The 27,804-nt window shown below is 42.6% G+C and overlaps 1 protein-coding gene across 15 annotated transcripts in view; it reads right to left on the reverse strand.

The window, feature by feature from the left end:
• The window catches only part of PARD3 (par-3 family cell polarity regulator), an 817,661-nt gene extending 804,982 nt beyond the window's left edge, over positions 1 to 12,679 (reverse strand). For 7 of the 15 annotated variants that reach the window (XM_090266179.1, XM_090266183.1, XM_090266178.1 and 4 more), the window contains exon 1: positions 12,274 to 12,679. In XM_090266179.1, coding sequence (XP_090122305.1) covers positions 12,274 to 12,393 — 120 coding nt within the window. In that variant the 5' untranslated portion in view covers positions 12,394 to 12,679. The remainder of the gene's footprint in view (positions 1 to 12,273) is intronic. The other 8 variants (XM_090266188.1, XM_090266185.1, XM_090266187.1 and 5 more) reach the window with 2 other exon arrangements.
• Between the last annotated feature and the right edge of the window lie 15,125 nt (positions 12,680 to 27,804).

Genomic DNA, 27,804 nt, shown 5'->3' on the forward strand with positions numbered 1-27,804 from the left:
ATGTGTTCATTAACTCAATGGGGCCAGCTCTTCTCAATGTATATATAAGGTCTGTCCAGAAAGTATCCAGCCATGTATTATGAAAAATACAGACATTTACTGAAAAAGATACAAGACACAAGAAACATTGTACATAGGACGACACCTCAGTCCCCATCAAGGTAGGTACCTTGGGACCTCACACAGTTCTCCCAATTGCCATCAGCTACCCCGTCATATTTTCCTGAATATCATAAACGGTCTGAAATCTCTTCCCTTTCAAAGGTGACTTTAGTTTTTGGAAAAGCCAGAAGTTGCAGGGCACCAAATCTGGACCATAGGGACTGAGTCACCTAGGTGATCTGATGTTTCACAAAAAAACTCAGCACAAGATGTGATGCATGAGCAGGCACATTGTTATAATGAAGCTACCAGTTGCCCATAACTGCAGCCTTATAAATCATCCAAATAGTTTCTGCGAAAGAATGTTCAAGCTTAACACAAAATCTGATGCAAATTTGTTGCTCTTCTTGCTCAGCCATTTTGCATGTGACGGCCACACAGTACACACGCTCACTCAATGGCTTCTACTGTCCCCAGTGACTAATTCAGTGAGTTGTCATTATTCACACATATGCATTCCAATCCACTCTCCTTGGCTGCCAGGTCGCACTGATGCCACACAAACTGTTCGTTATATTAACAATGGCTGGACAATTTCCAGGCAGATCTCATATAGATACCAAATCATCACATTGTACACTTCAAATATTTTACTATTTTATTTGTCAATTATACCTCAATAAAGCTGGAAAGAAAAACTCCCCCAGAGTTCTTCTCTGCAATTTTGTTATAAAATGCTGGATACTCTGGGAAGTTTTGAAAGCACCAATCATCACTTTCATTAGCAAAGCACAAAAAACACAGTAAGTTGTGAAGGGAAAAGTTATGTGTAAGTTCCAGACTCCTGTGCTGCTCTATCTCTTTTTCCGGTCCTATCCTAAAACTTTTGGATTTCAAACGCACTCACATGGAACAATGTTTAAAAACAAATATTGGAAGGGATCAAAGTCTAAATATGAACATTGCACAACTAGATAAGCTTTATTATTTTAATCACTATTTAGCAACTTTCCTAAAAACACATGGAGAGAAGAAAAAAGCATTTTTAATAATAAAATGTTTAAGATCCTCAAAGAAAGAAAAACAACTTTCAATATTTTGGTGTGGAAAATATGAATGAGAGGAGGTAGCCCTCTTGAACACAAAGCCAGTGATTTGCTGATAATTTAAGTCTGACGTAAGAATACCATCATGCCCAGAACCAAAGCAAGCCTTTCAACACACCACTCCCCATTTAGTATGATAAATATGTCAATACTAGGGTGAAGTCTTCAGGTTACTGGCACTGGGTGCCTTTAGCTGAACTAAGGTATTAAAAGTTGCATCAGTCTGTCAACCCTTATAACCCACCTACCTAAGCAAAATATGTTCTGTGTTCATTGATTGTTGCTGTAACTGCCCAAAATCACAATCTTGAAATTGGGAGAAGGGCTAAAAAGTGTTATGGGCACATAACTTAGAGAGGCCTACATAATAAAAGATTAAAGAGGTCTCAAATATGTTGACTTTCCCATTTTATTTTATAACTCAGATAATCTCTTTGAACTCCAGGGTATTCTCACAACTACTAGTTAATATATGCTGAAGGGAAAAACAGTATTTACAGTTTCTAGTTTTATTCTTTCCAAGTTTCAAAAGATATTTTAATGCAAAATGTATAACCAATGCCTTTTAAAATATTGTAAATACAGCAAAAAAATTTACATAATTTCCTTTGATCTAGCAGTATGGCAGCTGCAATTATTTATATAGTAACAAGGGCTAACAGTAAAAAAAAAAAAAAAAAAAGCCACACAATTAAGACAGTTGGACAAATATAAGCCTCCTCAATCTATAAAAGAATCAGCTTTAACGACTGGATGATCAGAACATTAGTTTTCCTCTATTTCCAATTACTTTGTTAGTAAATATTAACACTGGAATTTCTATAGTACTTTTAGAAGAAAATAAAGGTGATCCTTTAACAAATCATCTTGAAAAATGACACTTGGTAGCATGAATCAAATATCAAACTGAATTTATGAATTAGTCACAAAAGTTACGCCTAACCGATCCTTAAAACCTGAAGAGAAAGAAAAAGATCTAGTATTGACTAAGAGTCTATTACATGACAGAGGCATTCTCTACATTAAATCATTTAGGGCAACAAAGACAGCCTTCCCAAATTGCCGATGGGAAAGCTGAGGTCCACATAACTTACAGGACTTGTCAAAGTTCAAAACTATTAAAATGAATGAACTAATGAATGAATGAATAAAATAAAATAAAATACAAACACCAAAAACTGAAAAAGCTCTTCCATTATGGACATCTTTAGAGCATAAAAAATTAATGGCAGTGGGATTTTTTTTAATCCCTTAAATTGCAGAAGAATGTTTCCATGATTTTTTAAAGGACTTTTTAATTTTTTTAATTTTTTAATTTCTAAATAGTTTTTTATCCTGTGATTTCTTTAAGGGAGAACAGTTTAACCACATTTAATTTCACACATCTACAGCAGTTCTAATGAGATAAGAAGAAACAATTAAGAAGAGTTTATTCAAGTGAGCCTAAATCACTGGCAACCATTATTAGCAAAAACAAAAGAACAGTACAGCGAACATCAACTCCATTTTACTTCCTACAACGCCTTTTTTATTCTACATCCTCTGCTTGAACCCTTAAAATAGTCCCATGAAGTAGGAGGTATTTAGAAGCCAAGGATCCTTCTTGCTCTCAAGACTCATGAATGATGGAAATCTGCCCTTCTGAACCCTGGTCCACAGCTTGTCATCTTACCTCCCTGCTTCCTAGGAGAAAAAAACACCATCAAACTTACCATCTTCAGTTAATTGTGCTTTTGAAAGCATCTGTGTTTTAAGAAGTAGGTTATAAAATCTCAAAGATAAACTAACCCACCATAGAAAATTCAGGGTTTTCTTTAAAAAAAGAAAAAAAATCCTGATAGTATATGCCCTCATAATCTGAAATTTACTCATTTCATATTCCTTAGACAGTACAAGTGCTGAGAAAGCAGCATCTTTTAGGTACAGTAGTTTAAATAGTTATCAATCTAAATGATGCATTTCAATTTCAGAAACTCTTGATTTGTCTGAGAGGTTTTTTTCCCACATCCCTAACCAAGTGGTAAAGGTATCAATCCTGCATTCAACTTGAATGGATTTAGCAGTTAGTTGCCCTGTTGTTGATTCAGCAGGAACCAATACCCTGAACAGTTCACCTCCCTCTTCTGCAGGTGCTGCTGGCTGTAGTAAGAGAAATCTCAGTGCAGAGTATGATGATGCTGAGCAGGAACCTGGCTATTGTTCACACATGACTTTGCACACTGGGTTTCAGAATTTTAAATCTTTGTGGATGAAGAAAGTATATTCCCAAGAACAGTTTACTTTTTAATACTAGATTTAAAATTGAATTTAGAAAATTAAAACACAGACTTGAAGTGTTTTTTCAGTTTTTATTGTATACTTAAAAAAAACTAGAATTGCCTGGCTGGTGTGGCTCAGTGAATGGAGCCCTAGCCTGAGGACCAAAAGGTTACCGGTTCGATTCCTACTGGGGGCACATTCCTGGGTTGTGGGCCAGGTCCCTGGTTGGGGGCATGTGAGAGGCAACCGATCAATGTTTCTCTCACACATTAATGTTTCTCTCCCTCTCTTTCTCCCTTCTTTCCCCTTCTCTCTAAAAATAAATAAAATCTTTAAAAAAAAATAGAATAAAAAGCCCATTGTCTTGTCAACCACCTATATAAAATAGGCACTCACATCTTAGTGTTTCTAATCTAATCTGTTAATACAACACATTTTTAGTAGTTAGCAATTTTAAGCTTCTGAAATATAATGAGCTGTTTTCAGAAGTGTTCGAGAAGAAACATTGATTATTATTATAGAATATCTCAAAAAGGTCTTTCCAGAAATATAAACTGTATAATATAGATTAGTTTCCTAAGCTAAAGAGAATGCGATACAACTAAGAAAAACCATACACCAAAAGTAAATAAATAAATCTGAGTTCCAAAAAATTAAGTCTTACTGTGTCTGAATGTTAAAAACATCAAAAGTGGGAAAAATAATACTAGATGTCATCTCTAAAACCACTTAAATTTACTTCATGAACATATGTGTATTTATATGTATACACATATCATACATTTAGTTATACCTCACAAAAGGAATACTTCTGAGTATGTATTTACTTACAAGATACTAATCTTGAGACAATAAGGAATTCTGAAGGAAGCCTCCAGGCAAAATATACACTTTCACTAGCTTGTGCTTGACCTGGAGGAAAAGTTTCATCATTTTGAAGTAAAGGAAGCAGAATATTCTCACCAGGAGAGGGGGTGAAGTAAGAGATTCTGTACCCTGCCATCTCCTCCGAAAAGCCATGCACATCACTCAAGCCTCACAGGCCCATGAGCACCATAACCAACCAAGCAGACTAGGAACGTCTATACTAGGGGGACTGACAGCAGGAGCCCAGCCCAGGACTTCTGAATATGGGAAGATGAAGATGGGGAAACAGAGGCTCACAGAGCTCGTGAAATTTGCCAAAGCTCAAAACTACCAAAGACCAAACCCAAAAACTAGAAAAGCTCTTCCATTATGGAGCATCCTAATCAATCTTCATTCAACAAAGTCAGCTGTTGAACTGGGCAGGAAGGAATCTCTGGCTAAGAGCGAACAGGTGAACAGTTGATGAAGCCTTTAAGAGGTGGGGGGATAATGAGGAGACCTGAAACTTGGAGGCTCAGCAGTCAAGAGCTTACCAGGCAGCAACAGAAAAGAGTGGGCAGGCCAAAGAAAGCAGGTTAATACACTGTATAGAAGGAAAACCCCCCAAAAAGCCAGGTTCCATTTGAGGTTTCTGAGCATCTTGGGCATAGAAATACATGTTTTATGGGACTCTCAGAACTATAAAATACCTAAAAATGGAGTTTTATTCACAGTGGCTACATAGTCTATTTTTTAAAACATCTTTATTGAGATATCACATACCATAAAATTCCCCCACTTAAAGTATACACAATTCAATGATTTTTGGTATATTCACAAAATCATATGACCACCACCACTATCTAAATTTAGATCCCCCTAAAACAAACCCCATTACCCCCAGTCCTAGGCAACCACTACTCAGTTTTCTGTGTTTATAGATTTGCCTATAATGATCATTCTTTATATATGAAATCATAGAATATGTGCACTTCTGAGACTGGTTGCCTTCATAATTCATGTTTTCAAGGCTCATTTGCATTGTGGCATGTATCTTAGTACTTCATTTCTTTTCATGGCTAAATAATATTCTAACATATGGATATACCACATTTTGTTTAGTTGATAAAACTTGAGTTACTGCCATTTTGGGCTATTATAAATAATGCTATTATGAACATCCATGTACATTGTTTTGTGTGTAGACAGGTGTTTTCATTTCTCTTATACATATATTTTAGTTTATTTTTAAGGGAAAAAATATATAATTCACATTTCACATAGTCTGAATATGAAGTTTGCAATTTTATTTCTAAGTTTCAGTATCAGTTAGTATTGGTAAAAAGAATAAACAAAAGTAATATTTAATGGCATAAACTACATAAAGACAGCAGGCCAAATGAAGACACAGAGCTATGAAAGGAAAGTCATGTTTATATAATACTTCCAAATGCTAAGAATTTTAAATAGGATAAAATAATGACTGAAGACAAAAAATAATCACCTTTCTACTATGTTCACAAAACTCTGCATTTTTAATTCCTATGTAAAACAGAAAAGATACCAAGAGTAGATACAACTGCAGAAACTCACTGACCCCCCAGACACTACTGTCCTCACCTTTGGCCCACCCCAGGACTGCTCTATGAGTGGCCACGCAGGAGGAAAGCCTGACCTACCAGCTCCCCTCCCTGCCTGGAAAAATGACCTATGGAAAGCACCTTCCTGGACCAATTTTACATATTTCTTTCCATCCCCCCCAAAAATGCAATCATCTACTGAGTGCTCACCATCCCGAACTTACATTCAACCCCACAGGGAGGTATAAGCTCCCAGGACAGATTGGAGGATCTGTCAATGGGTTAGTGGTGCAGGTGGGACTTTAAATGTTACCTCCGTGACCAATTCATCCTTGTTCACCATGAACCTATAAGCACTTCACATCAACCAGACTCTCCCTGTGAATCTCAAATCCTGAACTTTTCTATTTTCTCCTGGCAATTTCCTAAGGACCCCAACTGACAGAATTAGAGACACCAGACAGAGCAGAGGTGTGATTCAGGCCAGATTCCTACAACACACTAGCCGAATGCCTTGAACCTGGCCTAATGCAAAGCCCAGGACTACCCTCTGCTTGGTCTGAAACACAAACTGAGCTCCTTCAAAATAGCTGACACAAAAGTATAACTCCAGGAACTCCAAATCACACTAAATCTTAGCTTCAGCTACACACTCTTTGTGGGAAAATGCCAAATATAACAAACATTAAGGTCCTTATAATTAGCCAAGTGCTAGTTATACTCTCCCAAGTAAAAGTGCATTATATGTAAAAGTATGTGCAATGGATTTATTCCCAACTTTGTATTTACTCAACCTACTCAGCCTCTAAGACAACAATGTGGCAGATAACAGCTATGTAAGACTAAAGCAGGGCCATGGCCTTCATACATTTCACTTAAAGGGAGAAGGAATGCAGTTCTTCTCTTCTGTAGACAAACACACTATAGCACCACACAGTAAAGCACATTCATCCAGGTGAGTGTAGTGACTGTGAGAAGTCCCCAAGAGAAGCAAGAAGAGGGGAGAATTTCAGCCAGTTTCAGGAGCAGAGGTGGCTGGTCTGAGCTAAGGCTTGACAGATAAGCCGTCATGGGAGGACCAAGCAAGTATTTCAGGCAGAACAAATAGAAAATGCCAGAGCAAAGGTAGGAAAACGCAAGCAAGTCCAAGTGTGTGGGGGAGAAGGAGTCTGGAGAGGGAGAGGCTGCAGGCAGGAGGGGTTCCTGCAAAGACAGGCCATGCTGAGGTGCAGGACTTGCCTCTGGGGGAAGAGGGTTAAGAGGCACTTAAGCAGAAGAGTACAATGAGATTTGCATTTTAGAATGACTAGCCTTTTAAACCTATTTACTTTCTTTTTTCTTTTTGAGAGGGAAGAAAAAAATAATGTTAATAAAATAATAAAATTGCCCTGGCTGGTATGGCTCAGTTGATTGAGAGCCAGCCTGCAAACTGAAAGGCCTCCATTTTGATTCCTGGTCAGGGCACAAGCCTGGGTTGCAGGCCAGGTCTCCCTGCTCCCCCACCTCCCGCCACCTTGGGGACCTGTGAGAGGCAACCTATTGATGCATATCTTTCTTTCCCTCTCTTTCTCCCTCTCTTCCCATCTCTCTAAAAATAAATAAATAAATAAAATAATTTTTTTTAAATACTAATAAAATTTATTTCATTTCACTATTGTTATGCTTGCCTCTTGTTTTTAAACTCTGAAATAATGTAAGTATTTTCCTATAAGTTTCAATAAACTTTTAAGTGTGTAACAATGTGCAGTTATTCACAGGAAAATCTCACACCAGACACATTTTCATTAAAGCCATGATTTCAGTACTTAACAGTCCTCTCCTGGCCAAAAAAAAGGGGGGCGGGGGCGCAATTTCAAAAGTTACTGTCCATAAACTCAAGCTGTGATCCTTTTTTTTTAATGTAACATCAAATTATTAAATAACTCTAAAGTTTACATGCTTGAGGGACAGAAGCAGTGGCCCAAAAACCAGAGGCCCAGATAATCAAGCTAGAGTATAGCTAACAGCTACAGCTTTTACATTCCCTGACTCATACACACACTGCAGACTCAATTTGCACTTCTGACCGTGGTACTGCTTAGGGGAACAGTAACTTTTTTATACCTATTCTTTAATTAAAATACACACCACAGCAAAAAGGAAAACTCCAAGCAGGAACAGGATACTTGGGAAAGTTTCCCAGGAAGTAAAACTGTTTGATGAGTAAAAACATATGCGTAATTCAGATACAGGACTTGCGTTTCTCATTCATCATCCTGTTCAGTACTCACCTTGACCCTGCAAGGAACTGTCCCATTTTAGAGATGAGGAAAATAATGCTCTCCAAGGTTAGTTTGCCAGAGGTTAAATGGTGAATAAACCTAGGTCTCTACACGCAATCCAGAGAGCAGTGAATTGGGATGGTTCCCACAACTTCCTCCCTGCCTCCCTCTTGCCTTCAGTCCCTCCCTCTGCTTCATGCTTCATGTTACTCAGCAGTCAGCAAGCAGCACAGGCAGATCTCACACCTTGAATACCACTGCTCCAGTCCTCTGCCCCAGGATCACTTGTACAGACTACTGCCCTGCCCAAATACCCCATCCTTCCCGAACTGGCTCATCTTGCCCTGGCATTCAGTCGACCTCTGCTTGATTTTGCCCACCTCCTGACGCAAATGTTCCACAGGAGCCAAAAGAGCCCTACATGCCTGAAACACTTCTGTTCACTCTATTTCTCACCCTACAAGGCCCTACCTCCAGCCTCTTAGAATCAAAGCAAACAGTCTCCACATCATATGCCTGGACCCAACTGCGCACCTACATAATGAAAACACCCTGGCCAGGCATGTGCTATATCTGAGGTCACTCCACTACCCACTGAGGAAGCACTGCTCTAAATCGAAGCCAGACTTCCCACTCACTAAACTAATACAAACCCAGTGCCATAATAACCACTCCCATCTCTGAAATCCAGAAGAAATTACCACCTTGCTGTCAATTAATGCTAATACCTATTGTTATTTGTAGTTTTCTATAATTGCTCCGTCTCCTTCATCATATGCTTCTTGAGTGCAAGAATTTAGTTTATTTCTTCACAGAGCATTACATTTTTATACAAGCATAGAGATTTTCTCATCTTTCTCATACTCAGTCTGGAAGCACAGCAGGAAAAAAGGGAAGCCTCACTCAAGGCCACCCTTGATTCACTCAGAATTAAGGAGTGCCCAGCAAAGCCCTCAGAAACGGATACTACACTAAAAAGCCACTGCAGCTGGGGCTCTGTGCCCTGTGTCCATCGGGAGCCATGGATGACTCAGGCTACAGGGCACAGTTCTCCAATACAGAGCACTTGAGAAAAGTCCAAGTAGCAGTCCACCCTCTTTAAAGAGGGTCTGGATGAGGACAGGTGGCGGGGATGAACAGCCAAAATATTTTTACCACTCAGTGATTGATCGTAAGCAGAAAAAGATTTTTCACTAGAGGGAAAAAAAAATGCTATGACTGAGTGTAAGCCTTTAAATATCCGCTTATTGAGGGTATTTTTGGTATTAGGTCACACCACTCCACTGTCAGAAAAATTGATTTGCTTAACTTGAAGAGAGAACAGCTCAAATATAATGCCAAAAAATTAGCCCCACCACACCACAAAATGCTTGCTGCAGAGAAAGCCTTAGTGACTTGGAATCTTTCTTTCTCTTATCCTCTCCCCAACCCTCTCCTTTGGCTTAGCTGGTTTTTATAGAGCCATAAACATGATCTTCCCACATTTTTCCCCACCAGATTGGAGTTTGTCGTGCCACATGTCACCTAGCAACCTAAACACCACTCTGCAGCTTCCCAGATACCCAATTCCTCATACAAAATTTATCTTTTTCTGCTAAACAATAAGGGGTAAGGAAGAAATAAAGTTGAAACAATGTTAATATGTGTCACTTCATAATTACAGTATTTTAAATAGAGAGAAAAGGGAAGAAGGATTAGTTTAATTGTAACCATTACTTGATAATTTAAGATGAAAAAATACAAAGAGACCTAGAAGCAGCTCAGGTTCTTAAAACATTTGTGAGTCAACAGTCTTGGGAAGCAATGACTGAATTATATGTACTGCAAAGTTCATCTTAAAATTCACCTACTGAACTATGAGTTGCACTTAAAGAGCATTTACATAATTTTGCAAACTCCTGAATCATTTCTGACTCCTCCCTCTCATTTTATCCAACTCCAATGCTACCATCAGCCTGAGAATAGCCCTTCCCAACCTGGTGATATACCTTCCTTCAAAACTCAGCTCATATGCCCCTTCTCTTTGGGGTGCCTTCCAAGACTCCTTAAGAAGAACACACTTCCTTTTCCATGCTCTCAGGTCACTGTGAAACAACCACCATTAATATTTTTTCAAAGGTCCAGATCTATCACTGGGGCTTCTCAACACCATCTATCCAACATCTGAAGGTCTTCTCTTCTCCCCAGGGCACAACACACTAGTCCACACCACGGCCTCCTTCACTTGGAAGGCCATGGAGTCTCCTGTCCTAGATTCTTACAGTCCAATTTCCACAAAGCAGCCAGTGAGTCCCCTAGATGTCCAGCACACAGAACAGTGCCTTGGACATAATTCTCAAGGAAATGCTTAAGAATTTCTGTGGAACAAACAAATGGTTCAAACTACATTTTTATCCCCAACCAGACTATTCAATCAATATACATTGTATGCAAAATGAAACATGACTCATTTTAAGCATATAAGTGTTTAAGTATGTAAATAACTAATTTAAGCATGAAAATTTCAAACATGTAAGCAAAGGAAATATGGATCACCTCTCCCTACTCAGGAACCTAGGCACACTGCAAAGTATATATTATTATATTCCTCTTTCTCTTTCCTTTCAGGATTTATTTTGTTGGTTTCCAGGGGACACATACAACCTTATTACTGTTTTAGAATATTTAAATCTTAAACTGTCATTCATAAACAATCTTTTAAAAAGTAAATGCAGGTGTAGAGGGTACTGTTACCCACCATCACCACTTCCCCCACCCCACCACTGGCACTGCAAGATAAATTAGGTGCCTACCTTCTGCTAGTTTTGGTTGAACTGTTACTGAAAATCAGATAACTGTAAGGTACATTTGAGAGCTGGTAAATAAGTCAACATCTTCCATCACTGTGTCAGACTCAACATCCCCAACATGCTATTTTTCCACTATATATTAAAAACCAAAATAATGTAAAAGGGCTTTTTTCTTAATTTCAGAGAAAACTGGGGGTTGCCACCTGGCACACCCTGTACACATTCAGGCTGACAAAGCCACCATCCCCCTCACCTCCTGTTCCAAAGCTCAGGGGAGCCAGGCCAGTTCACTATGGGGAACAAATGGGAAATGTTAAGAGTGAATATGCTTTCCACCAAACAGTTCTATACTGCAAAGGAAATATCCTCAGGTGCTTCAGAGGAAACTTTGGAGCCTGAGCTGTTGTCACAGACACAGCAAATAAAACAATTTAACAAAATGCTTCTTCACTTCTGACACATTGTACAGGAATGCAGTTGAGTGGAGACAATGTTATCACTCCACCAAGAAAAAGGGAAATCTACTCAACTCCGGAATCAGGCCCAGGCTCTGCAACCTCCAAACCATGTGGAGCTAGTTTCTTGGCAGGAAAACTTTTAATTCAGTGACTGAGTTCAGGCTTGCGCTTTGCAAAGGAGCCCTGCTCTAGAGCCTCTGAGTCGCTCAGCCGCGCCCGCGACTGCTGGACGGCACGGCCCTCTCCAGGCCGCCTTCCCGATTGCTGGCCGGCGACCCCCCACCCACAGCCCACAACGCCAGGACGCCCACGCCAGCAGGGAGAAAGGGCTCGTGGCTGAGGTCCCACCCCGACGGGACCCTTGGGTGGAAGGAGCAAACGCGCGGTCACTCTCCAGCGTGTGTGGAATAATTAAACTCTCCTCCCAACAAAAAAGTTCCCTCTCCCAGCTTTGCCCGCAGGGCCTAGGAGTGGGGAGAGGCCTGGGGCTGGATTTCAACTGCTGCAGGAGGCCGGGGGAGGCGTCCTGGCCAGCTGCGCCCGGTCGCGCAGGGTTCGGCTCTGCTGCTCCGGCTGTCCGAGGGGCGCCTGTCACCACAGCGGCCCCGTGGCAGAAGCTCCGGGGAGAGGCGTTCGGCCCGGGGACGCGGGATCTATCACCAGGTCTGCGTTCCCGGGCCCAGCCCAGCAGAGAACTTTGCTGCCCGCAGCCCGGGGTGGGGGGCGCAGGCAGGCTAGCGAGGCCGCCGCACTTTCCCTTTCCCCGCCTCCGTTGTCTCCCTCCTCCCCTTTCCAGGAAGCGCCATATTGATCCCGGCGCCTTCCCTACCCCCACCCCCTCCCCGCGCCCTGTGCGCCCCCCGGTTCCTCACTTTGGCGATGGCCTTCCGGTAGCGGGTCACTGCTTGCTGGATAAGGCTGAAAACTTTCATGTGGCCGTCTCCGCACGGCACGACCACCCGGGTCCTTCCAAAACACACGGTCACTTTCATGCCGCCGCCGCCGGGGCCGCCTCGCGCCCCTCGCTGACGGCAGCCAAGCTGCCCGAGCCGGGTACTGGAGGCTGGAGCGGCGGGGCCGCTGACCCGCGGGCAGCTAGGGGCGCGGGCAAGCGACGCCGGGGAGCCGCGTGGCTCTCATTCCCGGCCCGGCCCCCTCTCCTCCTGCTGCTCGCCTCGCCTCTCCCGCCGCGGCGCCCGCGGCTCTGGCCACCTGTTCGGCGTCTCGCGCGCTCGGCAGCGGCTGCTGGGGCCCCAGCGGTGCGGCGCTCGCACTCAGGAAGCGGGGGAAGGGGCGGCGGCGAGGGAAGAGAGAGAAGGAGGGACACAGGGAGGGAGGGAGGGGAGGAGCGGCGGCGCACAACACCGCGCACGTGCGGCAGGAGGCGGTGGCTCCCAGCTCGGGGCGGAGCACGCCCCCGAGACCCCCGCCGTCCCGCCCAGTCTGCCCCTTCCCTGGCGCCTCCTCTACGCTCCCCGATCCGCCAGGCGGGCCCCGCGGTTCTCCTTAGGCCCTTGCTACCCCGGCAAGCGGCGGGCTGCGCTCCACCCCCACACCCACCTTGGAGATCCCAGCTCCGCACCCCCAGTCTCTCCAGAGCCCCCCTCCCGCCCTTTGTCGCTTTTACTCCCCTTCCTTAGACTGGAGGGTTCCGGATCAATTAGCTTCTAGAGACAGCTGTTTACTCTAGGCGCCAATACTTTTGGAGAGGAGCGGTCACCACGTACCCCGGGAAGGTAGGAACGGGCTGGGTCTGGTGCTGGGCCAGGCGGTTCCTCCCCAACGGGGCGCGCAATCTGGCAAGGTTTGACAGAGGCTCTCTCGTTTGGCTGCAAGGCCTGGCAGACCTCATTCTACGTTAAAAGCAAAAATTAACCGTCTGCCCTAAGGAGAGGCTGGTGAAGCTTTGCCTCGACCCGACATTTCTCTTGTGGCCACTATTTACCTTGAAGTTTCTGGTGACCTCGTGGTGACCCCACAAACTTCCACGGGTAGACCTTAAACATCAGCAATTCAGATCATTTTATTTCTTTTTTTAATTATATTTTATTCTCGTTTATTCTATTACTGTTGTCCCAATTTTCCCCCCTTTTATGTACCCTCCTCCGTCCTGTACTATCCACGCTCTCCCAGTGCCCATCAGTATATGAAGGAAAGGGAGTACGTAGTCAGATCATTTTATTTCTTAAAACTGTACTACATAAGCAACCCTAATGCAAATACATGACCAAACATCAGAACGCCACGGGGTGAGGGTTGGGGGTGCGAGGGGATCCCCATGATGCCCCTGCCCTTATGCAGGCATTGAACCCCGCTCTGACACCCAAAAAGCAACTCTGCAGTGAGTACTTGCTTGTGGGACCTGGGACACTTCGAAAGAATGTAGACCAAGTCAAGAAAAGTGACTGACATTTTAGTCGTGAGCTCTGATTCCTTAATAACTATGTTATTGTGTTTAAAGAATGGTAAATGTCAGCAAAGAGTTGTTGTTGGCCCATGTCTGTACCAAAGGGTAGTAAATTCATTTTTGCCAATTATTTCTAGAATATGTGAAAGCAATTAACAACTCCTATGAGCTCAAGTAGAATTTTAGAGCAGAAAGAGCTGTTGACCATCCATCTAGTCCACTCCCATTCTAAAATAGGAAAACGGGACAAAGAAATCCATTTGCTCCCCAGAATCCCTGCACCTTCCCACCTGCCCCAGGTACAGTGCAAGTTATCATATGAAATATTGTACTTCTCTGATCTACTCAATCATCTGTCCTAGCAAACCAATACAATAAGTAGACATTGTGTGTTATCATTGCCATCTTACCCCACGATATTGACAGAATGGTGGAGTCACTTGCCCAAGACCACAGAGAAAGCTTGAGATAGACCCGGAAACAGAATCCAGGTTTCCTTCCACGCATTTATGGGAAAAGCTCAGCATACTTCTATGTTGCTACAATGTTTGACCTTTCTACCCAATGATTAAGTTTGTGACAAATATGACGACTCCTGTTGAGGTCTTCTTGCTTCTTCTAGTAACACTTGAATTCACAATAATTACTGATAATTATAGATATTTCTGTTTTAAATGCATTGGGGATTGAGGAGTATACTGGTTTAAAGTGGGGCTTTTTCAAAATAATTCTAATTAAAAGGCAAGTTCAGAAATAGCCAGAGTGCATCAGACATTACATGAATCTAGATTCAGATCCTGATTCTACCATTTACTAAGTGCCTTACACATGGTGCTCAGTCTCACCCCAACCTCAGTTTTAGCAGCTTAAAAGTGGAGCTGATGATCTGTCTCATAAATTATGAGGATTAAGTAAAATAATGTATTAAGACACTTAGTACATGTAGTAGAGTCAGTACAGTTACCGTAATGTAGGTGAAGGGTAACAAAGTTAGGACAGGAAAGCAAATTATGATGTTGAAGGGAAGGGAGAACAGGGGGAGCAGGAGTCAAGGCTCAGAGAAATGAATGGACTGGAGATACAGCTGCTGAGTAACTGGACTAGAGCTCATGACTCTCAAGCCTGTACTAAATTCACTTCATTTAGATTCCACATGCATTCAGACCTTCCACATACAGCTAGATCTTCCATGTGAAAAGCACTAGCTAAATATTACAGAATTATAAAAGTGAGTAAGAAAAAGACAACACAGAGTTTAGAATAAAAAAGCTTTAATAACTATAACTCAAGACATTAAATATTAAGTTCCAGCACAATGTTAATGGTGCTTCTGAGGAGGGAAGCCTCCTTCATAAGAGTATAAATGTACTTCCAGTCAAGATGGAGGCATAGTTAGAGACACTTCACCTCCTCGTGCAACCATAGAAAGAATTACAACCAGATCTCAAAACTAATAGCACCCAGAACTGCCAGAAAATCAAGCTGTGTGGAAGTCCGACAACCAAGGATTAAAAGAAGACACCTTCATCCAGACAGGTAGGAGGGGCAGAGTCACGGAGAAGTGCAGAGAGGCTGCATAGCACAGAACAGCAATGGCAGAACAGATGGGAGGGATACCTTGGAAGCAAACGTTCCCAGCCGCAGGCCAGACCACACAGCACCGTGTTTCAGCATCAGGAAGGTAGACCCCCGTTACGTCTGGCTATAAAAATCAGTAGGGTTGGGGCGGCAGAAAAAACTGTCAGATTTATGCTGCTTAAAGGGCCTGCATGGGCTTTGACCATATGCAAACCCACTCGCTCTGGGATCCACCACCAGGGCGGCAGCTGGAAGGGCACCAGTTGAACATGGGAAGGGGATGAAGGAACTGGAAACAGGATGAACACTGGGCGAACTGCCAGAAGCCAGGTGGTAACATTGTCCCATCTCTGAGCCTTCCACCACACTGAACCAAAGAGTGGTGACACAGGTTGTCCCGCCCTGGCGATTACCTAAGGCTCTGCCCCATACAACTTACATGTGCCCTTTTCTACAGTAGACCACACTACTAAGAGAAGGAGTCAAAACTGCTCTACCTAATACACAGAAACAAATGAAGGGAGACTGCTAAATTGAGCAGGCAAAGAAATATGACCCAAATGAAAGAACAGGACAAAACCCCAGAAAAAGAACTAAGCAAAATGGAGATAGCCAACCTATCAGATGCAGAGTTCAAAACACTGGTTATCAGGATGCTCAGAGAACTTGAGTATGGCAAAAAAAATCAAAGAAGAAATAAAGGAAGAGATAAACATTCAACCAAAACAAAAAGAAGAAATAAGAACTCAACAAAACAAGGATAAGCTTAGGAAGCACTGGCACATCTCCAAACATGCCAACATCAAATCATAGGGGTGCCAGAAGGAGAAGAGGAAGAGCAAGAAATTAGAAACTTACTTGAAATAATGAAAGGAAACTTCCCTAATTTGGCAAAGGAAATAGACATACAAGTTCAGGCAGCGCAGAGAGTCCCAAACAAGTTGGACCCAAAGAGGACCTCACTAAGACATGTCATAATTAAAATGTGAAAGGTTAAAGATAAAGAGAGAATCTTAAAAGCAGCAAGAGAAAAGCAGAGAGTTATCTACAAAGGAGTTCCCAGAAGACTATCAGCTAACTTCTTAAAAGAAACTTTACAGGCAAGAAGGGACTGACAAGAAATATTCAAAACGATGAAAAGCAAGGGCCTACAACCAAGATTACTCTATCCAGCAAAGCTATCATTTAGAACAGAAGGGCAGATAAAGTGCTTCCCAGACAAGGTAAAGCTAAAGGAGTTCATTACCACTAAGCCATTATTACAGGAAATGTTATAGGGACTTATTTAAGAAAAAGAAGATCAAAACCATGAACATTAAAAAGGCAAGAAATTCACACTATCAACAACTGAATAAAAAAAATTTTTTTAAAACTAAGCAAGCAACCAGAACAGGAACAGAATCATAGATATGGAGATCATTTGGAGCGTTATCAGCTGGGAGGGGAAAGGGGGAGAATGCGGAAATGGTGCAGGGATTAAGTAGAATAACTGGTGGGAACAAAATTGACAGAGGGATGTTAAGAATAATATAGAAAACTGGGGAGACTTCTGGCCAATGTGGAGACTTAGACAGACACGCTGCGTCTTCCTCCACAACTAAGAAGAAATAAAACTACCTCAAAACTAGAGACATCCAGAAGTTCCAGAAAATGGAGCTGCATGGAAGTCCAACAAACAAAGATATAAAGAAGAAATACTCATCCAGACAGGTAGGAGGGGCGGAGAGGACATACTGTGGTGGTGGCAACAGCAGTGGTGGTAGCGGCAGGCCGGGGAAAATCGCAGTCACACGTTTTAAGAAGTCAGGAGAGACACCCGGGGAACGCTCCCAGCACCAGACCAGAACGCACAGCTCACAGTCCCAGCTCAAGGGAAAATAAAGCCTCATTGCTTCTGGCTATGCAAATCAGTGGGGGGTGGGGCATAAGAAGAAACTGCTGGTCTCTCAGTAGAGTCTGCTTGTTTAAAGGGCCCCCAGGATCCTAGAACGTCCGCAGACCCACCCACTCTGGGAACAACGGCCAGGGCAACAGCTGGAAAGGCGCCAGTCCCATACAAGAAGCAGGAGAAGTGCCTGGAAAAGGGGCGAGTGCTGAGCAAGTGGCATTGTTCCCCTTCAGGCCCCTCCCACACACACAGCGCCACAACCTGGTGAAATGGGTCGCCCTGTACTGACGAATACCTAAGGCTCTGCCCCTTACTATGTCACAGGTGCAACAGCTCTACTAAGACACAGAGACAAACAAACACAGAAGCCTGCCAAGATGAAGAGACAGAGAAGTATCGCCCAAAAGAGGGAACGGATCAAGGTTCCAGTGGGAGAACTAAGCAACGAGGAGATAGCAACTTAACAGATGAGGAGATAGGCAACCTAACAGACATAGAGTTTAAAACACTTGTGACAAAGATGCTCACAGGCTTGACAGATATGCTTAAGTAGGCAGACACATAAGGGAAGAAGTGAAGGCTATTCTAAATGAAATGAGGAAAATCCACCCAAAATTAATGGTGAAGGGAAGGAAACCAGGGTTCACATCAATGATCTGGAACACAGGAAGTAAAAAACAGTCAATCAGTACAGAATGAGGAAACAAGAATTGAAAAAAAATGAGAAGAGGCTTAGGAACCTCTGGGACAGCTTTAAACATGCCAACATTCGAACCATAGGGGTGCCAGAAGGAGAAAAGGAAGAGCAAGAAATTGAAAGCTTATGTGAAAAAAATAATGAAGGAAAACTTCCCAAATTTGACGAAGGAAATAGACATACAAGTCCAGGAAGCGCAGAGAGTTCCAAACAAACTAGACCCAAAAAGGACCACCCTAAGACGCATCATAATTAAAATGCAAAAGGTGAAAGATAAAGAGAGAATCTTACAAGCAGCAAAAGAAAAGCAGAGAGTTACCTGCAAAGGGGTGCCTATAAGACTCTCAACTGATTTCTCAAAAGAAACTTTGCAGGCAATAAGGGACTGGCATGAAGTAGGCAGTGTAATGAAAAGCAAGGACCTACAACCAAGATTACTCTATCCAGCAAAGCTATCATTTAGAATGGAAGGGCAGATGAAGTGCTTCCCAGACAAGGTAAAGCTAAAGGAGTTCATCATCACCAAGCCATTATTATATGAAATGTCAAAGGGACTTAAGAAAAAAAAAATTATGAACATTAAAACGACAACAAACTCACAACTATCAACAACTAAAAAATAAAATCTGAAAAATAAAAACAAAATCCAATGAAGCAAACCAGAATAGGAACTGAATCATAGGTATGGGGATCATTTGGAGGGTTATCAGCTGGAAGCGGGAAGGGGGAGAAATGGGGAAATGGCGCAGGGATTAAGAAGCATAATTGGTTGGTACAAAATAGACAGGGGGAAGTTAAGAATAATATAGGAAAGGGTGAAGCCAGAGAACTTATATGCACAACCCATGGACATGAACTAAGTGTGGTGGGATTGCTAGAGGGAAGGAGGGTACTGAGCAGAGGGGAGCAAAGGAAAAAAAATTGGGACTACTGTAACAACATAATCAATAAAGTATACTTAAAAATAAAATAAAAATATGGCCCATAGGATTAATAATTATAATATCCAACTAACCAGATAAAGTCATTAAATCTTTATGCAAATCTACCTAGTTTATCTAGATATAGTGATTCCCTATTTAATAATTTAAAAATTAATGCTTTGTTAATTTTAGATACCAGACACTGGTGTCTTGAGTCAAATTCATAAAATTTTCTCACAGATAATAAATCTACTTTCACTCATTATACACACCCCACATCTAACAGTAAAGCTGGAGAGCCAGTCTATCTTCACATCTGCAAATGTATTCTGCCTAACCAAGTTGCCTCTGGCCTGAGATGAGCACAAAAGCAAATGCAGTCCCAATGAGAAGCAAAATCATGGCAGTCAAGTGGCACATGTTACAGAAATATTTTCTTGTGTGTTTACTTTCTTAAATTCAGCATTTTTCAAGTAAAAACTTGTCACCTTTATCTTACTTGTATTTCTCTTCTACAGTTGATTGGTTCAATTGGTTGTGAAAAACCCAGGATATTTCCAGAATTAATTAGAATCCACCTGGCCTTTGTGCCTATCTGCAAATGAGCAGGTGTGACCACATGGACTGTAATTTCAACCATATCCAGCAACATTCATGTGCTCCATGAAATAAATACTATATACAACTCACATATGGAGGAACGGCATTATTGCCCAGCATCTTACCCTTATAAGAGTTTTAAAATTTTTGTCATACTTTGAAAATTGAAGTTGTCTCTAGGATATTTCACACACACACATATTGAATGTCAAGTTGTAAATGTTATACTTCAAATCAGGTTAACAATCTTGTATGCCTACCCTCATACAAGTTCAGTGTAGTAGGAGAACTGGATCACTATTCACCAAATAATTATTGTTTGCCTATGTTATACGAAGCACTTCACTGCAGCCTGGATATGTTAAGTTTTTTCTTTCAGAGGTGCCCAGTTTGACAAATGTTTCAGCTGTGAGTAGGCAGCCACCAAGTATGATAAGTGCTTTATATTAAGGATAGTGCTGGTCCCCTTAGTAGATATTCACTCATTCTGGAACATTGGAGAAGGAGAGAGCTGGAAGCAGGCCATATAGAGTAAATTTGTCCAAAAGCAACATTAGGTGAATTACACTGGTAACTTCCAATCTTCTAATAACTGCAGATGCAATTATTTTAATAATATTTTTTATTTAACCCAATACAGGGTGGGGCAAATGTAGGTTTACAGTTCTGAGTATGCAAAACAGACTTTATTCTTGTATTATTTATTATTGTATTGTTGTCCATATGAACAAGTGTAAACCTACTTTTGCCAAGCCCTGTATGTATTAAATATTATCATTTCAGTATGTAATCAACTTTTTAAAAATACTAATGAATGTTTTTTGTACATTTTTCCTATGAATTCATTATAATCTTGTGTGTAGTTTTTATTTTCCCCTGGCTGGTTTGGCTCAGTGGATTGAGCGTCGGCCTGCGAGCTAAGTGTCGCTGGTTCGATCTTCCAGTCAGGGCACATCAGAGAAGGAAAACTCTGACTCCAAAAAACCTCCGCTGCCTTGCGGCATACCTCTTCAGGGGAAAGGCTAAGGGAGTAAACCCTGACAGAAAATCCGGAGCCGGAGTCCCTAAGGCGGTTTGACGTTGTAGTCAACACCGGCAACTCCTGCGGCGCACCTGAAGCCAAGCTGTATTGACTCCGTCTTTCCCTTGGACCCTTCAGCTGCGAAGAGAGGGGGGGTCTGCTGCATGGGCAACAGCAGACCCTCCATATCACCCTGCCCAGGCTCTGTAGCTTCAGCTTTACTGGAGAGGACACTCCAGCGTCATCATAAGATGTCGATTCAACACGGGAGGAGACAGATACCGTGTCACTCCCGAGTTGGACTGCACAGCCATTCTCGGCGGTGCAGATAGACTCTTAAGAAGCTACACCATCGTCTCTCGAGACGGACGGCTGCCGACGAGTTTTTATTTATAGCACATCACAATTGGAACCAGCCCCCATATTACTCACTCCTGTACTCACTTGTCAAACACTCCATGTGAGCTCAATGGCTACCTGTGGCTAGTGGCTCCCATACTGGACAGCACAGCTTTAGGGCAATGATTTTCAGCCTTTTCATCTCATGGCACACATAAACTAATTACTAAAATTCTGCAGCACACCAAAAAATATATTTTTTTGCCAACTGAAAAAAAAATAGGTATGATTTTGATTGATTTACAAAAATAATAATAATAGTAATTACCTACCCTTTTTTGCTCCAAAGTGATTTTTGAAAAAATCAGGTGCCTACAAAGTCACAGACAGAAGTATGGTGATTGTGGTGGGGAGGGAAGTGGGTAGAAGTGGTAGAGGCTATAGGGGGATAAATCGTAATGGGAAAAATTAAATTAAAAATCAGGTACCTATACTTGTATACATATAAGGATTTCTGGTACCAAGAATTAATCAATCAGATGCAATTCTATTATGCAACATGACCAATTGAATGCAACTTTATTATATGACCTATATATTTATGATTCAAGACAGGGCATTCACACTGAACAGCTATGTTGTGTTGGCTGTTGTCATTTTTTTATTCGGCAGTCAAAGGGATAAAGGGACAATGCCCCTGACTAAATAGTCAGTTATTTCATGTTTTAAAAATTCTTGAGCCCTGGCTGCTGTAGCTCAGTGGATTGAGCATAGGCCTGCGAGCCAAGTGTTGCTGGTTTGATTCCCAGTCAGGGCACATGACTAGGTTGCATGTCAGGTCCCCATTTGGGGGCACGAGTGAGAGGCAACCACACAGTGATGTTTCTCTCCCTCTCTTTCTCCTTTCCCCTCTCTCTAAAAATAAAAAATAAACAAATTATTTTTTAAAATTCCTGTGGCAAACCCATTAAAAATCGCTGCTCTTGGGGCTGTGATTGCTGATGGCTAGAAGCCACATGAACTGCAGAGAAACTTACAAATATGTATATTGAGCTCCTTGAGGTCAAAGACTGTTGTTCACAGCACTTTCCCAGAATTGCTCTCACAGGTCCAACACATGCTAGTTACTCAGTAAGTGATGAATAAGTGAATGCTTGAGTGAATGAACGTGGAGAACTGGGGCAAGACGGCTCTTGACATAGATACAAATCATATAGTAGTATAGCTGTGTTTAGGATACAATGCAAAGACAGAGGAAAATAAAGCTCAGTAGAGCTTCTCTGGTGTGCAAGATTAAACATAAGTCTAAAAGCAGCGGGTTTTCTAATGAAGCATGAGCTCATGAACTGTGTGGGTGAACGTAATGCCAATTAAAGGGGAAAAAAACAGAAAGTAAAAGAATAAGAGGAGGAGCCTTAATGATCCCCCAACCTGCTGAAAGCAGTCATCAGACAGGGAGTGACTTGGTTCAGAACAGGAGTAAATCATACAGGACAGACCTCAGGCCTTCATCTCCTTTCCCCTGCATCCCGCACTGTCTCCACCAGAGAAGCAATGTAATCCATTAGCTCGCAACTCAGCAGTTTGTGATTACAGGAAGGGGTAGGATTTACTTTTATGTTTCAACCATATGTATCCAAGTCCCCACCCTCCAAATATTCCAGGGTCGCTTTTATTGGTACATCGGCTACAGTCACCCACATTCTGGTTCTCCTTTCCTGTTCCCAGAAATGACAGGGAGGTGTGGCAGACTACCCTGCTGAGAGAGCCCAACTTTTTCAGGGTGGAGACTGGCACAGCTGGTGATGTTAAAACTCTATTGAAGACAGATCAAGCAAGCAGCTACGCCACTTACTCTTGAAATCTACAGCAGGATTCAGAGCATCCAGCGGTTCAGAGAGGTGTTTCCACAAGATTCTTTATAAACGCCAGTTCTTTCATCTGAATCTTTGAGAGCAAAGTACAGGGTCAGGTTCTCTAGTGAAACCTAGAGTGTTGATCTTTTAATTTGCTGGAGAAACTAGAGGTGTAGCTAGTGAAATTGCTGCTGATTGTAGAATTTCAGAGTCTGAATTAGAGTTCTTTGCTGGGCAAAAGACAATTCCTGCAGAGTTCTGCCAGGAACATAAAGTACTGAGTCTTTTTCATTTTTGTTTTTTTACTCAAAAAAAAAATTTTTTTTTTGAGAAAATGAGGTAGGAATGGGAGCAGATCAAGGAAATGAGTTTAATTATTATTTTTAGTGAAATTTTTCTCACCCAGAGGACATTTAACCTTTGACAATTAAAAGAAAAAAGGATGAAATGAATTAACATAAAACCTCTCACACCAATGAGTAGTAGATAAACTTGAGCTCTAAAGGACCTCTGTTAAAAGGATTATGGATCAGCTTTTAAGGACTATTTAACAAATGTGGTTAAGCAGTTTCATTCCATAAAGAGAAAAATGAAAAAAAAAAATGCATTGAGAATTAGAACGGTTTTCTTGACCCTATCAAGACTAAATGGTTCAAATCCTAAAACAATGAGGAAGAGTAAGAAACAAACTTCAACTGAAGTCGATGTGGTAAAATTAAACAAACCATGCAGGACCTTCTCAGAGTGCCTCTGGGGCTGTGCACCTACCTGGGTTACCAGTCTGAGACCACTCCAGTGTCCCCAGAGCCCTCATCCAGGTGAAGGACAGAAATCCTCTTCCCCCAGAGCCAGACCCGCTAATGTCAGAAGGAGGTGAGTGGGAGTGAGGCTACCTCCAGATGAAGTCCAACGCCCAGGGCTCCTTGCATTCTGTGTAATGATTCAGGTGTGCTGTACCAGCGCACAGCCAAGTGTGCTGATCCTCTGTACCTGAGGGGTTTTTTAAAAATCCTCACACGAGTATATGTTTATTGATTTTATTTTATTTTATTTTATTTCATTTCATTTCATTTTAATCCTCAACTGAGGATATGTTTTCACTGATTTTAGAGAGAGGAAGGTAGCAAGAGAGAGAAAAACATCAATGCAAGACAGAAACATCCGTCAGTTGTCTCCCGTACAACACCCCAACTGGGGATCAAATCCGCAACCTTTTTTGGTGCTTGAGACAATACTCTAACCAGGTGGCTGTACCTCACTTTAAATGACTGAGAATATTTACCATCTGGCTCCTTACAGGAAAAGTTTATTGACTGTGGATTAAAGCAATGCACAGTAATTAGAAGATGAGAGGCAGTGTAAAGCAGAAATAACATTTGGCTGAAAACAAGAAATAGGATTTCTCCTTATATGTTTGCTTTTCCTTCTTCTGGGACCTTGACAAGCTAATCTCTCAGAGCTTCCATTTCCTTTTCTAATGGGGAGGTACACCCTAAAGCAACCCCAGTGAGTCACTGCCTCATGTCATCCCTTCTCGTTGTATGTTGGCAGAACCTGTAACTTGTGTCTAATCAATACAGTATGGCACATATGATGGGATGTTCCTCCTGCGATTACATTCCATCATATAAATCTTCATCCTGGCACATGAGAAAGACTCTCCAGTGGCCTTGAGGAAACAAACTGCCACATGTAGAACAGCCTACGAAGAGGCCCTGTGGAAGGGACCTGTGGGTGCCCTTAGCACCTGAGATCACTGCAGCTGACAGCAAGGGAGAAGCTGAGGCCCTCTATCACAGAGCCACCAGCAAGCAAGAGAATTCTGCCAACAAGGAATGAGCTTAGAAACAGGTCCTTCCTTAACTGGACCTCCCAGTGAGAACACAGCCCTGCTAATACCTTGAGAGCAGCTTGTGAGGCCTGAGCTCCCCTCAGCTGGGCCTGGGCCCCTGACTCACAGAAACTGTGCAGTAATGAATATATGTTATTTTAAGCCAGTAATTGTGTGGCAATTTATTGCATCACAATAGAAAATGAATACTTCTATACAATAAAGTCCTTCAATTGTATTTTAAAATACCTTGAAATTCTAAGGTTCCTTTTAAGCAGAGTAGCCAATGCTAAGAATCATGTAGGATGCATCTTAACATCTTAACCTAGGGATTCCCATGGCCTTCCCTTGCAGATTCTGACTCAGTAGTCGTAGGGTATGGCTCTGAAATCTGTATTTTAAACACAATCTTGATTGATTCTCATCACTATTTAAGTTTACAAAGCACTAATTTTGTTGTCATAAAAATGAAAGAGAAAATGACAACATGGGCTGAATTGGTAAGAACTGAAATGGCCAGGGAATGGATGAATGGGGAATGAGTGTCAAACATACCAGGTTCTTGCACCACCATACCAGGCCACATCTACATCCCGTATTCTCTGGCTAGAGCAAGCTCCCCTGATTTAAAATTCCTGGCCAGTGTGGCTCATTTGATTGGAGCGTCATCCTGTAACTGAAAGGTCACCAGTTCGATTCCTGGTCAGGACATATGCCTAGGTTGTGGGTTCAACCCCCAGTCGGGGCTTGCAATAAATGTTTCTCTCACACATTAATGTTTCTCTCCCTCTCTCTCCTTTCTTTCTCTCTCAGATGAGAATAAAATAAACCTTTAAAAAATCTATTCATTCTCTAATACAACCTCCTCTGTGAAGCTATCATCAAAATCCCAAGGCAAGGACACTTCTCCCACTTCTGAGTTCCCATTACATTTTGCATACAATTCTATCACTCATTCAACCAATGTTTACTTAGTGTCTACTATCTGTCTACCAGGCTATGAACAAAATGAGTACAAATCCCTCCCCTTACTCAGCTAATGTTTTAGTGTCTCAGAGTGATACAGAGACTGATTAAGATCACTGGGGAGAAGTAGGAGCGGCTGTAGGAGGAGTTTTCTGAGGCAATGGAAAGCAGTCTAGGACAGGATCGGCTGAGAAGCTGAATGTCTCCATGGCCAAAGGAAATAAAAAGAGGTCTGGCTCTTTGGCTCATGAGCTTTTCTGGCTCCTGGGCTGGCTTGGGTTCTTAGGCTCTTTTTCCTTGAGACTGCCTTGATGATCATGCTACACCTGCCTGCATTTCCCAGCAGATGGTATTTGGGATGGGAAGAAACTCTGGGCACAGCTAGGATCAGGCTTGCCTGGCATTGGGTGGCAGGTTTATTTTGGGGGCGTTCAAGAGGGAACAGGCTGTGAGGCAGAAGCCTGCCATTCTTCCAACATTGTTTAGCTTTTGTGTATTATGTGGGTTTAGTTTGTAAACTAACCCTACAGAAACTAATGGGAAGCTAGGAGAACCCAGGTGTTAGAGTTTAGCCTTAATCAATAGGCTTAAGTAATTAAAGCTGTGAGTTGAAGGCTTAAGTGACTGCTTTTGAATAAAGCCTCCTTTCCCTTTGTCACCAAACCTTTGCCTCTGGAATTTTGCCTAGAGGGTGTCAATGGGCAGCAGGACCCCAGTTGCTGTTCAGCAACAAACGTAAAGTCTTAAGAGTGTTTGTTTATATCATTGGTTTTCAAAATGAAGTCCCTGGGCCAGCAGCATCAGCCTCACCCAGGAACTTGTTAGGAATACAGGCTCTCAGGCCCCATCCCAGACCTACCAAATCAGAAACCCTAGGGTTGGTACCCAGCCATCTGTATTTTACAAAGCCCTCCTAGTCATTTTGATGCACACGGAAGTTTGAGAAGCACTAGTTAACAGGTAAGTCTGTCTCTCAGTTAGACCCAGGACATCTAGGGTGTTACAAATCCTACTCAGAATTAGCCCCTAGAAACAGCACAGAAAAAATTCTTCATTCATGTGGTGAATAAATTATGTAATGGATGATTGAACTTAAGGTCATCTTAGGGTGGTGTGGGGCCCATAGAACTGAAGGACGAGCCCAAAATTAATCATATACCCCCAGTTCTATACTATTAAAATAAAGTTAAAATTAATGTCAAGACATAGAATAAAGTGTGTCAAAAGTTTCAAGATGAACATTGAATACCACTTGAGAAGTGGCTGTTGAAAGGGGAGTGAGGACCTCCTCGCTTCGGACACACTGCAGGCTGTGGGACCTGTATGGGTCATGCGTGTGTGACCTCCCCACACTGCTCGGGTCTGCTCAGCTCTGAAAACTGGAGCCTCCCTTCCCTGCATCCTGACGTGGTTTCCAAGTCACTCAGGTGGGGGTCCCACTGAACAAAAGCAGGAGGCAGAGCCACCGGGGATTTTTGTGAAGCAGTGAGGTCCAGACAAGCCTGTGAAAGTGGAGGATTCTTGGGACTGAGTGGCTGGAGGTAGAGGGTGGAAGGTATGTTGGGCACCAGATAACAGTGGGCCTTTTTTGCTAATCTTTCCCTTTTATTCAGTCATCAGTGAGGAGTGGGAAGGATTTGTAGTACAAGAGTAAGCTTGTGACCATTTTTGGTGGGGAAAGGATGCAGATCAGCTGGGTTTGTCTCCTGTCTCACCACCATGATGAACGGTAACAAGAAGTGACTGCAGCTAGGACTTGGGAGAGCACCCTGCCCTGAAGGGTCAGCACCTCCCCTCTGCAGGGAGCAGCACCAGCGTGGGCCTCAGGCTCACTTGGGCCTCTACTGCCCTCCCAGATACAATCACTTGAGGTCACTGTGTGTGGGACATGACCACAGTATCCCCACTGCCCTGCTGCAGCTCATCTGTCCCATCCTGATGCTCCTCCACCCATACAGTGAGCCCAGAGCTTGCTCATCCACCTCCTTTACCACAGGTAGAGATGTGGCAGTCATACTCTCTCCCAGGCCCATTGTGATGCTCCCATGGGTTGCCAGAGTCAGAAATGAGTGGGAGTGTGTGGACTTCACCACAGAAGGCAGCTGCTTTACCCAGTGTCTGTGCCTCAGCAGCTCAGGGGTGATACTCGGGCTGCCCCTGCTCTCCCTCGGCACCCCTGTGTCACAGCCCAGGGTCCTGGTTCCTCTCCTGGTATACAGCACCTGTGTCCCCACTTCTGCATAACCTATTTTACATATCCCCAAGATGTCCTTGTAGATCTCTGAGTTTCTGAGAAA

This window comes from Furipterus horrens, unplaced genomic scaffold, assembly GCF_987537825.1.
Source record: "Furipterus horrens unplaced genomic scaffold, mFurHor1.1.pri manual_scaffold_2, whole genome shotgun sequence".
Taxonomy (NCBI): Eukaryota; Metazoa; Chordata; class Mammalia; order Chiroptera; family Furipteridae; genus Furipterus; species Furipterus horrens.